The sequence below is a fragment of the Aulonocara stuartgranti genome (genome assembly GCF_965226115.1).
Source record: "Aulonocara stuartgranti genome assembly, chromosome: 18".
Classification (NCBI taxonomy): Eukaryota; Metazoa; Chordata; class Actinopteri; order Cichliformes; family Cichlidae; genus Aulonocara; species Aulonocara stuartgranti.
The window spans coordinates 26211950-26227419 of record NC_138954.1 but is presented as its reverse complement, the minus strand read 5'-3'; the positions used below and the strand labels follow the sequence as shown (position 1 = coordinate 26227419).

Here is a 15470-nt window from a genome sequence, read left to right as displayed (position 1 = left end):
GGCGCTCGATCTCATCCGGGTTCTCCAACGTGTCTCAACTAATGTCTCCATCAGCCATCTGCTAACTCTGCTTCACCACCAGATTCTGCACTCCAGGGGTTCGGCCACTATCTCCAACTTTCATCTGGAATTCAGCACTATTATGTCACTTCTCATCTGAGAATAAGCGCAAAATATGCTTCCATTTTGCATGCTTCTATTTCTGCAATAGATGTAGCTCTTTTTTCTCCTTAATTATCTGTAATTAACAAACTATGAATATGAATGTATATTGCATTGTGGGTTTAACAGTGAACATCAAAGGCGCACATAAGCATTTCTGTATGCTAGCTGGGATGTTATACGTAGTTTATTCCTTTCACGCTTACATGTAATCTCTCTCAACCTTGCTACATATTTTATATGTGCCAAAAGACTTTCAGATAGTGCAGCGTTTTCTGTTATCACTGTAAGCTGAGAAGACAGCCTTGAATCGACATAGTTATACGCAGCAGAGAACATATATAAGCTACTGCAACATTAAAAAGAGAAAAAGGTTACATATGTAGGAGATTACAGTTGTTGGGAGACAAGCAAACACATAGAAAGAAAGGAAGCAGAACAAGACACTCACGGCAGTCTGACTCATCAGATTTGTCTTTGCAGTCAGGATCTCCATCGCACTTCCAGGTCAGTCGCACACACTCGCCATTGGCACAGCGAAACTCCCCACTGGTGCAGTTAGCTCTGTGGTTGGGCAGGTATGGGGCTCCATCACCTCCGCAGCGCTCAGGCCCCTCGTCTGAACTGTCGGAGCAGTCGGGGTCGCCGTCACAGCTCCACATGAGCGGCACGCACTCGGAGGTGTTACAGCGGAGGTGGTTGGGCCCACAAGTCAGAGGGGAGGTGCACTTCAGCTCATCGCTGCCATCGCCGCAGTCATCATCACCATCGCACACGTAGACGGTGGCTAAACATTTGCGGTTGGCACACATGAACTCACCGCTGGGACAGGCCTTGGCATCTGAGGACCAACAGAGACAGCAAAACTCACACGAGGGACTGCACGCTTGGTTCTCATGACAGTGAAGCAGGGACGGTGTAGCATTTATTATCAGATTGCAGTTTGTGCAGCAGAAACCGTTACCCTGTCTTCTCTAGCTGCTGAAAAGGAAATCTGAGGAATCTGTTTGAAGGCCGTTGCTTTTAATCTTTTGCAGACTGCCTTCACACAACATAAAACTACACTAAAATGCAATGCTTTCATAACCAGAGAACTGTACACTTTTAGTCAAATAAGTAAATATAAAAGTTTCAGGTCTTGCTACAGCTGCAGAGCATTGAGAGCAAGTAAGACCGAAGACTTATTGGCTTAAAGTCATTTCAAGCAGATGGGCACAGACACAGAAATAGTTTCCCAGACTGGCTAAAAGTCAATAACATAACAGAGACAAAGAGAAAGCTGGGAAGGATAACGGTGATTAGGAAAATGGTGAGAGGCTTTCTCTCCTACCTTTTCCAGGGTATTTTTTCTGTATCTAGTCATGTCTAACTGAAAGCACTCTGGATGCGAAGAAAGCCAGGGAACCCGCTGTTCGCCCATAGGTGCTCAGAGGCCAGCACGGGGAGAGGAAGGATTTGATATTTACACAAACCACAGGGAGTTCAGCTTTAACGCCAGTGCCTTTGGCTGCTGCAGCTGGTTACTGGAAAGGATTGCTGTTTTGCTACATTTTACACAGAATCAGCAAATTGTAAAGCTGTAGCATATTGTCACTGACCTGCAGCAGACACCGTGTATTTTTTGAGTATCAAGCATACATGCTATTTTAAACTATTACTGATCAAAGCAGGGGGAAGTTTTTAAATAGCTTCAGGTTAAACTGCAGCATTTCTGCATCAAAAGTATCACTGCTGTGAAAGGTAGTGATCAGCTGAACAGTTAAACAATGCAATAAAACAGCATGAAAAGAAGCTTATAGCATAAAAGAGCAGAAATTAAACATCTTAATATACATCATGAAACATCATGAAACCACTGCTTCTCAGTTAAACTGGGTGAACACATCTTAAGCTGGCAAAAACACTGGATGCAAGACAGTGTCTTACTTACTATCCTACGTAATCACACCATATGTTACAATTACTATCTCTTCTTTTCTCTGCTAACATCACTGTTAATTAATTCACTGATATGAACACGACTGCCTCAGAAGCTTGGGAAAAAGCAACTGATGTGAACATAAGTGTCATGGATTCAGTTCAGCGACAGGGTTTATAGTTATTAATATTAAAGACTCTGCATCTGATTCTCATGTGTCTGCTTTCCCCGGTATGCCTCTGCCCACACTCTATACTAATTTGGCACTAAATAATTAAAGAGATTCAATGAACAAGTGCGTTATTACACAGGGGGAAGGCCATTAGCACTTTACATCAGTGCCCTGGTTGAATTCCAGTTGGGACAGAATTTCAAGATTTCTGAGCAACTTTGAGCCCACAGACCATCTGCTGATGATGTTGTACAAGGCAGTGGGTTTTAAATGATAAATAAATCACAGAGGGAACAAGCACTTCACCCAGTGGATGTTTAGTAAGATTTATTATACGATTTTCTTTTTATACAAGTAAAAGCAGAAAAGATCATTAAAAAATGAATTTGCAGCATTTTGTTTGGTTATACATCTCATGGTAAGGTCATTTAAATGACAGGCCAAGTACAACTAGTACTTATAGCACATTCCTACTCAACTATAGCACTCAAAATGCTTTCTACACACACACACACACACACAAACAGGATCAATACACCAAATAGATCCATCGGGTGTCAGGACATTTCAGAGTTTAATATCTTGCCCAACGATACTTTGGCAGGTGGACTGGGGCAGCCAGGGATGGATCCAGATTGGTGGATGACCTGCTCTGCTACATTAGAGCAAAATAAATAGAACTGTCCTTTGACAATGCTGTCAAAGTGGTGCCTCCAGGTATACAATATTAACTGCATTCACTTCAAGGAGCTTTATCTCAGCTTTTTTGCAAGTTGAATTGTTTTGTTCTCCTAATTAGAATATTGAGGCATTGATGAGGCTAACAATAAAATATTGGCTTGGCATAGAGTTTTATACCAGACTCCCTCTATGATGCAACCCTCCCATTTAGCTAGGCTTGGAACCAGCAGTGGGAGCACACTAGCCTTTTTTGTTTACTTGACACAAACACGACGTTCTTGTTACGCATAGATGAACAGTGGCACCGTTTTGGGTGCATTTCAGTGAAATTGCTCTCTTTTTTAAGCACCCGGGTCAGACGCTTCTTGAAAGAGGCATCACTGCTGAGTGATGCAGATATGTTTACCTCACTTTAGTACTACAAAGCATGTTTGATTTTGCTCTATTACATTGAAGGGAAAGCAAACACATTTACAGACTATATCTCCAAAAGTGTACAAACTCACACCAAAACAATTTAGATGGATAAACAGCACTACAGGCCAGAGACAAAATATATATACGTTTGATTTGGGGGTGAAATGTCCCTGAACCCTTTGAGGTCTAAACGTATCCTGTTCTATCAGACTGAGATTTTTTGTTTTTATTTTTTATTGTTTCGGAGTCATCAAGTCACTGAGGACTTTATACTATACTGGTGGCACTCAGCTACATGCTACCACTACTTTTTAATTCCTTTGCTGGGAGAAGCTTTCCTCTGACTACCATTCTGGTAGTCAGAGGCTGGCAGCATAACCCACTTAACTTCTTCTGGCAGCTTTGATGATGGGAGATTGTTGCCAGCGGCAACCAACGGCTCAGATGTAGTGGGAAGAAATGACTGGTCGCTCTACTCACGTTAGCATTACAACTGATAAGTGTGGACCGCATGTGTGTGTGTGCGTGCATGCGTGTAAGTGTGTGTGAGATGAGTCTGAGTGTGTTGGAGGAAAAAGGTGAAATGAAGTGTGAAAGGTAAGGAAATTATTTTGAGTGTAGGAAAAGAGGGGAAAAAAAGGGAAAAAATAAGAAAAGAGATGAGAATAAAGTCTTCCAGGTTTTATGTTAGCATGCAAAAGCTTTATATATTTTTATCTGTTGACACACAAATACCTGTGACCGTGTCCATCACTTTCTATACAGCTTAATGTCCTCTTAGCTTTCTCATAGATATTCATAACTTTAAACTTAAGAGATGACTCAAACCTGTCAGCTCTGCTTAGAGAATTAAGGTTCACTGCAGCAAGGTGACTCAAAGACACACACATACACAAACTCACACTGCTGGCTAGTTCACATGGGTCACAGTGGCTCACCAGGGAAATATCTCAGTGACTGCCCTTTCCTGTAATGCCACACACATAATAACTGAACAACCACAGTTTTAACAACGATGGGGCAACCCTCTCATCCGGAGAAACAATCAGGACATGATATAGGGTACAAGATGGGAGTCAAAGTGTCCGTGTTATCGTTACTGCCTGAAAACGTAGGTTGACTGAGGGCCAATAGGTGAGGACAAAAGAGACACACAATGAGCACTGATACGAGACAAAATAGCCGCCGTTTGGCCAAATTGAAAACCTGTCTAGATTCCAATTAACAGAACGTAATTGTGAAGAAACTTTGTCAGTACAAGCCCCTTTAGATGTGTTAAATGGTCTTTTGTGAAGGCTTTATCTCAGTGTTACCCAGTTCAGTTTCACTCCAGGGACAGTGAGACGGCTGTGAGGAATGCAGGATTTGTCTGTTTGCTTCATACTGTCCAAGAAATGTTGAATTTAAATAAAGACATCAAGCGGAAAGATAACTGTAAAATAAAAAAAAATCATATTCATGCACCAGGCAGGCTACCCAAGCTGACATTTAGCACAACTGCAAACACACAGAAGATGAAAACACAGAACTCCAGACTGGTTCCAGTGCCTTGCAGTAGATCCCAGTTGACAGACATACTCAGAAAAATGCTTGGGGAGTAAATGCACATAAATCTTCACATGCTGAGAGTTGAGGCTACAGTCCAGCTTTCTTGCGGAGCCTCTCCAGAGTTACTGCTTAATGTAATGTTGATCAGGGAAAGCTTTCTCTGGTGAGGGCTAGATTCTACTTAATACATAATTCAGCATGTGGATGACTCAATTAGTAGGATGCCTCTGTAAGATTTACTTTTTCCAGTCAGCGGCACGCTATGCACTTCGTAAATTTCTACTAATAGCGGAACATGCGGGAGCTGACTGAGGAGGTTCCAGCTTAGTCTGTTTTGGAGGTACAATTTGCCTGCTTATAGCTCAGTAAATACAAGAGTTGGAAAAGAAGAAGCGTGTTCCTTGTGAGCATGCTCAAAAGTATAACATAACAATCACAAAATGGAAGTTTGTGTCGAAAGTATTTCTCACAACTTACACAGAATATCCAATCAAATGTGAGTTTGCCCCTCAAAGCATCTATTTTCCGAGTCATAGTGTGGCACAAGACAAACCTCACATGCTCTCTGCTTTTCAGATATTTGATCACACTATTAGATGCAGCTCCATGTGATTAATACTTTCTTTGTGAACCTTTTGGACAACCAAATAGGATGCTACAAGTGCAGTGAAGTTAATATGAGTTGATATGTGAGTACTAGAATGAGCTATTTTTAATTTTCTCCCAGTGGGGTCCAGACAGGGCTGCAGTATCCCAGCTCACTAAGTTTCTATTAAATGATTCACCAGTTAGTCCATGTAGGTTCATGTCAATAATTCAATAATAATGCAGTCTAAACAGAAACCAGAGCCTTTAAACGTAAACCGTTAAGAGTCAGGTTAAGTAAGCTTCACATCAGGTGCTTAGCTAGGTAAGTTTAGCAGGCTATGTGGCTTAGCCCCTGTGGTTGTCGCGCAAAATAGATGAACTCAATAAACTAACAGCAATTGTTTAAATTCGATCCAATTCAGTTCAATCAGACGCCAACAATCAGACGACCCCTGATGAGCAAGCACTTGGCGACAATGGGAAGGAAGATCTCTCTATTAACAGGAAGAAACCTCCAGCAAACCAGGGTCAGTGAGAGCGAGCTATCTGCCTGGTTGGGGGTGAGGGAAGTGAGACAGAACAAAAGACAAGCAGTGGAAGAGAGCCAGAGATTAATAATAACTAATTATGAGAAATAAAGATCCTGGACCTGGTGAAAGGGGATTTTTGGGCACTCAAACAGTGTAAGAACAGCTCTAAAGCAGCACCTAAACACATTTTGGTTTTGTTCAGAATCCGCTTAATCGGCTCCGAAAGTCTTATATGATCAGTGATGGTAGCAGAATTTGTTTGCACTTGGTGAATCTGTTTAACTTTGGATGCTCAGTGGTGCTGAAGGGGTTTCAAATCTTTAATTTATCGTTTAAAATATCCAATTATCGCATGTGCACTGAGAGATTTAGAAATATATTTGCAGCCCTGCTAGCTGAGCTGTTGGGAGCAAAATGTAACTGAAAATACATAGTGCTGATTAAAAACTTTTACTTTTAAATCTTTGAAAGGTCATGAAAAAGTAGGTCTTGACTGACACAGATTTAATACAAAAAACTAAAACTGTAAAACAAACTAAACGATCTTGATCTTCTGTATTAATATTCCAATATTATGCATGTTCTATTGTCTTTATTATCATGGTCATAGCGTATTTATGTATATACGTCTTTATGAATACTTCTTCCTTAACAAACTGGCCAATCTGAATAAAATTTTGTATGAACGTTATCACACATACAGTGATTATTAAAATCTATATGTAAAAAAAAACAAAAAACATCTATTTTACATCCAAATTGTTTTGACTTTGTTGTTTTGATATCAGTTGGAGGACAATGTTGGAGCGGACTATAATCTTTTGTGGAGTGGAGATGAGAACATTACTTTTACTTTTATTGCATTTTATTTTTTTTGAGCATGATGGTAAAGTGTAAACTGCGCTAGATAAACAACTGCATTATGCTACAAACACAATTTCAGCTCTTCACAGACATCTACACAAACAGCATGCTAACACAAAGCTAGTGAAGAATCCAGAGTGACATTAAAGCTCAGTCTATTCTTACAGCAGCCCAGCAGCCAAAGCTCTTTAACAGGTAAGAAAGGCAGTGATGAGCCGTCAGGCTTGAATCCTCCTTTTCTGTTTCTACAGTAGAATCACAGTGGAGATCGTTTTGAAGTCTCTTTGGGCTGGTTTTTGTTGTTGGCTTTGTGTTCAAATCTAAATACCAAGAGAAAGCTGGTATGTACGCTCTCATTAGGCTAGGTACAGGGATTTGTGGTGTTGTCAATAAAAACTTCTATTGTTAACTTGTAAATATGTAACAATGCATTTCAGTCTTGTTATGGAGTAATGTGAAAGTATGCAATACGTAATCTAATGAACTGCTTTCTCACAGGAGTAGTTGAGTAATGTAAAGCAGTACTTTAAGAAAAAAGTAAATATCCCTTATTGAGAATCCCTGCAGTAATAAGAGCAGGATAAACACTATTTACTAATGAAAACTGCCAAGCAAACCTCAAAGGTGAATGTGTTAAACTGTTTTGTGAACATCACACTACTATTAGTGTTGTTACTCCACATCAATCAGGTATAGCCCAACACTGGAATCACTGTGCAGCTCACTGAGATGGACTAAAGACATAACACTGCAAAATCAATGGATAGTACCTCTAGAGCAGATCAGCTGCAAGGTTACATTTAAAAGCCTCGTGTCCTTGATTTAAACATCATCTTTCAGGTTGGCATTGGGCCCAATCATCAGATAAACTGGCCCGAGCAGCATTTAATAGGCCTAATTTGTGATGCTATCTAGCACTGTGCTCTGCTTGTACTGGAGAGAGCTTATTCTAAGTGGTCATACTGAGAGGAGTTTCCCTCTAGAGGTATTCTGGCCTCTGCCTGGGTGGGCGACAGCCTGCTGCCTGCCCTCGTGTCACTACTGAGAGGCTTAAGACTGCCACATCAATACAGACATTAGAATGAAAGAAGGATTAGCCCAGGCTAGACCGGGCCTCAATGGACAGTGCTATGAAAAGCCATCTAAGAAGGCATTAGATCTAAAGTCGATGCAGTGAGTGTGTGGGGCCTCTTTGAAACCTTGAGTCCATAACAAGCTACTCACAAGCTGATCATTGAAGAATAAGTCAAAGCCATAAGGAGCTGAGTATTAATACATATGCAACAGTTTCTATTTATGCATTAATTTTCTGCCAGATTGATAAGGCTTCCTTTCCAAATAAAAACTCAAAATTGGCTGTGTTCTTAACAAATAAACATGAATGGCTTATATGCCAGGCAGACGTGATCTCAACACCCACACACACCCAAACAACCGAGGAGTTAAAGATGCCAGAAAAAGAGGAACATCGTCATTAATATAGGATAATAAGGAGATGGCTTATTTCTCTCCCTCTGCGCATTTGCTACCACGTGCCATCTTCAAAGTCTAAACATCACACCCCCCATGGCTCTGCTGCCTCAATCATTTCTTCTTGACGTGAAGAGGCAGAGGAGAGAGAAAGAAGGAGAAGAAGCCAATTCTTCATGGCTCCTCAGAAGTAGGGCAAGGATAGTCCCTGCAGGGGACTGGGGGTGGGGGTAGTCGCACGATTGAGTTGCCTGATTGGCTGGGCATGAGGTGATGTCATTTTTTAAGGTTGTGAGGGCCCTGCAGTGGAAAGACTGAAGACTTGAGGTTTGGAAAGGACAGAAACGTCCAAAGATCACCGGAAAGCTGCGAATATCTGATGGTTTCACACCAAAGATCATTCCACATCAAAGGGAACGGTTGTCAAGTGCAGCTGGCTTTAATTCAAAACTCACTTCAAATCCATCTAATTATAATGAGTGTTCCCCACTGCGCTTTAATGTCACATGCCTTTGGATGATAAGTGAGATCAGAAAAGATAAAACCCTATGAAATACAAAACGGGAATCTGGGTTCTCGTTATTCGGCTGCTTGTCGAGTCATTCGCTTCTGCACATCCATCACTGGTGAAATCTGGACCAAAATGTCCTCTACAAATGCACTCAGCGGTTAAACGCGGAAGTAAAACCATCTGATCGGGGTATTTATTTCATTATGGTAAGTGAACTGACTCGGATAAACTCACCAGACGCACAGTCCTCCTCGTCAGCGCCATTCTCGCAGTCTTTCTCCCCATCACATCTCCATGACAACGAGACACACTTGTTAGTTGATCCCCCACAGTCAAATTTCTCTGGAGGGCACGTCTGTTTGCCTGTGGGCAGAGATAAAAGAGATAGGGAGATTACTGTAGTTTTATGGTCCATAAAGGCAACAACAACAACTACTAGGAGACACAGCTGGACTTGATTTTTATCACCCCCACAATGCTCTTAAAAAAATTATCCAAAACTCCACCACCCTGGCCAATTGATTTTACTGCGTGGGCTGCCTCTCAAGAAACATGTAGGAAGATCATGAAATACAGCAAATGCACGGCTGGCTATAAAGCAAAAGCTCAACCCAGCCCCTCCTCCTTTTCCTGCCAATCTGCTCTAGTTGGCACAGGGTCGGTTTGATCCAGATTACAGTGCGTTTAATATGAAGCATGTTGTTAATTATACATGTTTGCTTACAGTGCAGCCTTAAGCCTTCCAGAAAGAAATCAGACGCGCGTGCAAATTATCGATCTTTTGGAGTGTTTTTATTATATTTAAAATGCCAATTAAAAGCCTTTTTGACACAGGGTACGATATGATGTTACCCTGCATCAGCTTCACTCATTAAACACACAGATATTGGTACAACTGTGCTTTAGTTGCTGGACATAGTGTGACAGAAGCTGTTTTAACCGTTTATCCACTTTTTTAAGTAAACTATTTATCCTCATTACCTTTTTAGCTAATTGTATTTTAATTCAATTAAGCATAATTCTTTCCACATATTCTGTCAACTCCATTAGCAATACAAGGTGTAATTTTCCAGCTACACATCATAGTTGGTATTTATATTCTTGCTGTACACAAACTGACAAACAATGGTATAACAGGATCCTGTGTGGTGTGATAAGTGAGAACAACATCCTTAACGAATACCAATTTAAGAAGCTAAAAAGAATCTCTGGTGCTGTCACCAGCAATGTTAGGTGTGAATTGCATTGTGGGTAATTGAACCAGAAAGTGAGAAAGACTCCCAAGATTTTCAAACCAGGTCCATATAGTTAATCTCGTATTGTCAGAAAGCCGCCTTTATGATCAAATTGAATTCTTTTTATTTGATGGGGCGATCGTGGCTCAAGAGTTGGGAGTTCGCCTTGTAATCGAAGGTTGCCGGTTCGAGCCCCGGCTTGGACAGTCTCGGTCATTGTGTCCTTGGGCAAGACACTTCACCCGTTGCCTACTGGTGGTGCCAGTGTCCGGCAGCCTCGCCTCTGTTAGTGTGCCCCAGGGTGGCTGTGGTTACAACGTAGCTTGCCATCACCAGTGTGTGAATGTGTGTGTGAATGACTGGATGTGCAAAGAGCTATACAAATACAGGCCCTTTAATGTCAATTCAATATCCATCCATACACTCACCTATTCATCCATCCATTTTCTTCTGCTTATCTAATTCAAGGTTGAAGCCTATCCCAGCTGTCATAGGGTGAGAGGCAGGGTATACCCTGGACATGTCCCTAGTCTGTCACAGTGCTAACACATAGACAGACAACCATTCACATTTAAACTCACATAGATGGGCAATTTAGAATCACCAATTAACCTAACCCCACTACCTGCATGTCTTTGAACTGTGGGAAGAAGTACCTGGAGAGAGCCCACACAGACACCGCCGGAACATGCAAACTTCACACAGAAAGGCCGCGGCCAGACGGGGGACTACAACCCAGGACCTTCCTGCTTTGAAGCAACAGTGCTAACTACCGCACCACCATGCTGTCCTACGAATCCAATAATCAGAAGATTTTAACTATGACAATTGCATGTTAGTCCTTTTTTTAGTACAGTATATGTATTGCAGTGCCAGTATCACTATCATTTCAGCAACACAAATAAAATATAAAGCAGTTATAATTGTATTCAGTCACCCTGTATTGTGTTGAACACTTCAAAGTCACAGCAATACGGGTTATCAGAAACACAAATTTACTTACAAGGATCTCTAAAAAAATGGTCTTTAAATAATAAATATTATTATGCAGTTTGGCCACTGTGACTTCAACAGGAAGAAATGCAATAAAGGTCACATGAATCAAACTTTGGAAGCTACATATTCCCTGCAGCTAAATCTTTTGGGGCAAAAGGAGCAGACTACCTAACACTGGACACTACATTTTAAACTGAGTGAACATTGAACTATATAAATTACAAATAACAATAAGGTGTCACAACTAATGTCAATATGCTGATCCTGTTTGAAGCTATTTTTCCTTCAGAATGAGGAACTCCTCCTCATTGCAGTCTGCAGGGTTTCATTATCTCAGTTATTGCAACACGTCCAACTTCAGCAGGAGCTGAACTTTAATTTATTGGCTCCAACAGTTTTCCCTCTGAGTTTATTACACACCAGCAGCCTCAATTTACAGTAAAGTGAATGATCGTCTCCGAGGTGAGTTGTGCTCATTTGTATATAAACAACAATAGTCACTTCATTAATTACTCAGAATGATCTATTATCCCAGACATGGAGACAGGACCTGTAAGGATCGTTAACGATAACTGATGTGTGTGTTCTTTGTCAACTACACAGAAGATTACACTGAGGTACCGCCAGAAGCTTTCTTGATCCATCCATCCATCCATTCGCTTCCGCTTATCCTTTTCAGGGTCGCGGGGGGCGCTGGAGCCTATCCCAGCTTTCTTGATCATTTCTTACAATATAATGTCAGCATTTAAAACTATTTGTTTATTCTTACAGATTCCTTCCCTCTGAAAATACAGAAATGACCATGGTGCGTCACGTATTCATCTATTTTATTTGTAAAAATGCTGATATTTTTGTTGATATTATTTTTTAATGTGATGACAGGCGGGTCTCAACATTTGCCGCTCTCTCCTGACAGCTGGTGGCGGGGAGAGTGAGCAGGGAGGATGGCTGACACAGCAAGGTCCTCACCCCAGATGGAGAAAAAAAGTTTGCAGTCCAGTATTTTTAGGCTGTTTCTAAAGAGTGGAGCAATGACATTTACCTGCAATTGTTTTTCAGTCCACAGACAGTGCAGTGTGAGGTAAGTGGATAAAAAAGCTTACTTTGTCACTCGTCACTCAGCAACACAGACATGTAATAAACTAAAAAATATCCTAGATAAAGCCATGCTATTAGACTGGAATAAGTAAAAAATAAAAGGAGTAATCAGATATGGCCTCTTCTACCTCACAGCTCTGCTGTGCAAGAAGTCTGAAGGTGTACGAGCTGTGCAAAGCTTTTCATTCAATCATTATGTTCTGTGATATGTTTAATGAATCACACACTGTATGTGTTTCTTTTCACAGCCACCTGTCAAGGACTGATCACTGAAACAATTATAGCGGAGTAAAGTGAAAGAGCGAAAGGCTGGATCATAAAGAAATACATGAAACATGAAAAGATGAAAAAGCAGACAAGGTGGAATTTTTGGCAGAGGAAATAACATCCTGTATGAGGGAGCTGGACGAATGTCAGTCAAACAGAGAACATTTTTGAAAATGTTTTTTAAAAGTTAGCAGAGAGCAGCAAAAAAGTAGAGAGAGACGAAAGCGTCAGAGCATGAAAGAATCTATAAGAAGGGAGCTGTGCACAGAGCAAGACACTGTATATAAGGAAGAAGGGAGAGACAAACTGCTGCATGACCTTTCAGATTTTTATCCTGAAGCTAAATCAAAGCCATCCATACAAAGTAAGTGGAAGGAGATGAAGGAGGACAGGCAGGCAGAGCACAGTGTCGAGCAGAATGTGAATCCACCAAGCGGAGGGCGAGCTGTCCTGTCCTCTTAACTGATGACTCTTTAATGAAGCGTGAGCTCCACTCCCCCCAAATCCAAACAAAGAAACCAGACTTCACTACAACAAAGCAGTGGTACCTCACTGCTCATTGTGACAGCTACAGATTAGCGATTTTATAAAGACGCGTAATGAGATTTTTTTTTTGCTTGTAAAAGAGGCAACTTAATAAAAGCCAATTACTCACAGACAAGCTGAGAATCAGACTGTTGTTTACCATCTGAGTGAAAAATGAGGTTTCGTCTGCACTGTGTCATCTTGGCAGAAGATGCGTTTAGAATTTATCACCTTTTACAAGACCCAAAGGCTGCATTCACTTCAACCCTTCAATGGTGTAATAGCTTTATTTTTCCTTTTGATCGTCATAACTGACCTTGTTATTACTGACAGCTTTTTACCTGAAACTTGGCTTCGAATGGAGAAAGTGCAGAAGCTCTTCAATTTGTCAGCTGTCAGTGGGAACGATACTGTGATAAAAAAGGACTGAAAATGTATTCACCTGATTTGATATACTGAACTGCACCATCATAATGTTACATTACACAACAGCGTGCCATGCAAGTAATCATTTGTAGCACATTTGTATACACGGATGTCTCTTTTGCATATATGATAGCAGATAATGTATAGCATCGATTCATCCTGCAGCCAGCTCATGACAGCTTTGTAAATATGCACTCAGCTTATTGTGAAAGCATGTCTACCTAATATAGATGGTTGCTGTTTGTAACGTGTTCCAATTAAACCCTAGAAATCATCATTCAAAATGTAGAGATTTTTCAGAAGCCTGTTTCTAGCCCTCTACTCCAAATGTCAGTGCTAAAAAGGCTTTGATGTGTGCATCCATTCGGCTCTATGTGCTTCAGGTGAGGTCTCAGGCATTAGCACCTGTGTATGTCAGTGTTGGGGGCTCTGATGGTGAGGAAGATAACGCAGTCATTCTGGCTCAGAGCTAAAAAAGACAGCAAAAAAAGCTCAGATACCGTGAGTCATTCTCAGATTCACTGCTTCATTAAACTGGGTTAGCATGGCCGTGTGAACTTGAATTATAGATTTGGTACAGCAGAGAACATGCTTGCTTCTGGCCGACTACAAGATGGGAAACTGTTATTTTCAGTAACGTACATTAGCAAGTAATGAGCTGTGGCATGCACTATTGCTTTATATTAAGTGCTGCTGTGCTCCCTGACTGTTACCTCATCAGTTAAATAAAGCCAGAATAATACGGTAAAATTAAATAATAATAAATATTGGTACTTTATTTTATTTTTGGTATTTTAATATTTTGGTGTCAAATCCCAGCAGATAGTGGATGGTGGGTAGAGGGTGAACTAGTTTGGATGCCATCATAGAGCTAGCACGTACAAAAGACCATTTACAGCAAGCCAGATTTTAAAAAAAAAACAACTACATGAGTGGATTTATAAACTTGGTATATTTGTCCTTCAAATGGGATTATTGCCAATATTGCACATCTTCACCTTGTTCATATTTCTCAAGGACTTAAACTGTGACTTAGTGAGATTTTGGGAAACTGTGATAGACCTTTCTCTTTTCATTTTGACACACTAAAGAAAAATAGAGTAGAACTACTGAGCTCGTTTCAGTTCTAAAATTATATTCTTGCATTTACAAATAAACCACGATGCTGGAACTTGGTGCAGCCTTAGTTCATCCACTGTCTAAAAAATGGTCATTTTGCTTCTCTCCCTTCAAGCAGCTAAAATGGCTTAAGCCGACTTCTTCCGACTGGTTGTTCCTTGTAAACAGAAGGTTTACACAGCAGGTGAGTGAGGCTGCTGTGCTCACAGCGAGAGCTGTGTGCCTGACACGACCATGTTACGGATATCCTTGATAAACCTAAAACCTAAGCTTTCTGCTCATAGGGATTACTTGCACACATGCTCATGATAAGCATCCAGTCAAACCACAACTGTTTGAGTCTAACTAAGGTGAAGTGCAACTGTTTCCTCTTATTAAGTCTTGGGACTGTGTAATACAGAAAGTAACTGCAACATGGATAAAAATATAATTCTTTAAATCCTGGAATTATCAGACTCTGTTAAGAGTTAAACCTCACAGCAGCTTGCAAATGAAGCAGCTATGACAACAAACCCACTTTTAAAACTGGCAAATCGCTAACAAAGTATAAAAAAGACAAAGGGATCAACAGAGCAAAACAACACACAAATACGTACATACTCAGCATTTATGAAGTCCTTTCTAAACAGCCTAAAGTAAATCTACCAGCAAGTACTTTTTCTTCATAACTAACGATACAAGGCAATTTAAATGATTCAATTAATAGCACGCAGTATAAGTAATTCCAGTTTCCCTACTATAAAGTCAATAAATAAGCCATGCACTGTTATTAACTCCCACAGAAAAAGCTCAATATCTACAAAGTGGTTTGTAGAAGAAAGTTTTCATCAAAACCTCCTTCAGAAAAATATCTATAATCCACTCAGAATACTAAATTAAGAACACAATATTGTGGGTTTAAAGGGGAGAGTTCTACCTGTCTGAACAATCCACATTGTTAAAT

At 40.6% G+C, this 15470-nt stretch overlaps 1 protein-coding gene across 5 annotated transcripts in view; it reads right to left on the bottom strand.

Annotated features, from left to right (window-relative positions):
* LOC309694360 (low-density lipoprotein receptor-related protein 8-like) overlaps positions 1-15470 on the bottom strand; it is an 85223-nt gene that overhangs the window by 35624 nt on the left and 34129 nt on the right. For all 5 annotated transcript variants that reach the window (XM_082514391.1, XM_082514393.1, XM_082514394.1 and 2 more), the window contains exons 4-5: positions 9096-9224; positions 614-1003 (exon numbers count right to left, since the gene is read on the bottom strand). In XM_082514391.1, the coding sequence (XP_082370517.1) occupies positions 614-1003; positions 9096-9224 (519 nt within the window). The remainder of the gene's footprint in view (positions 1-613; positions 1004-9095; positions 9225-15470) is intronic.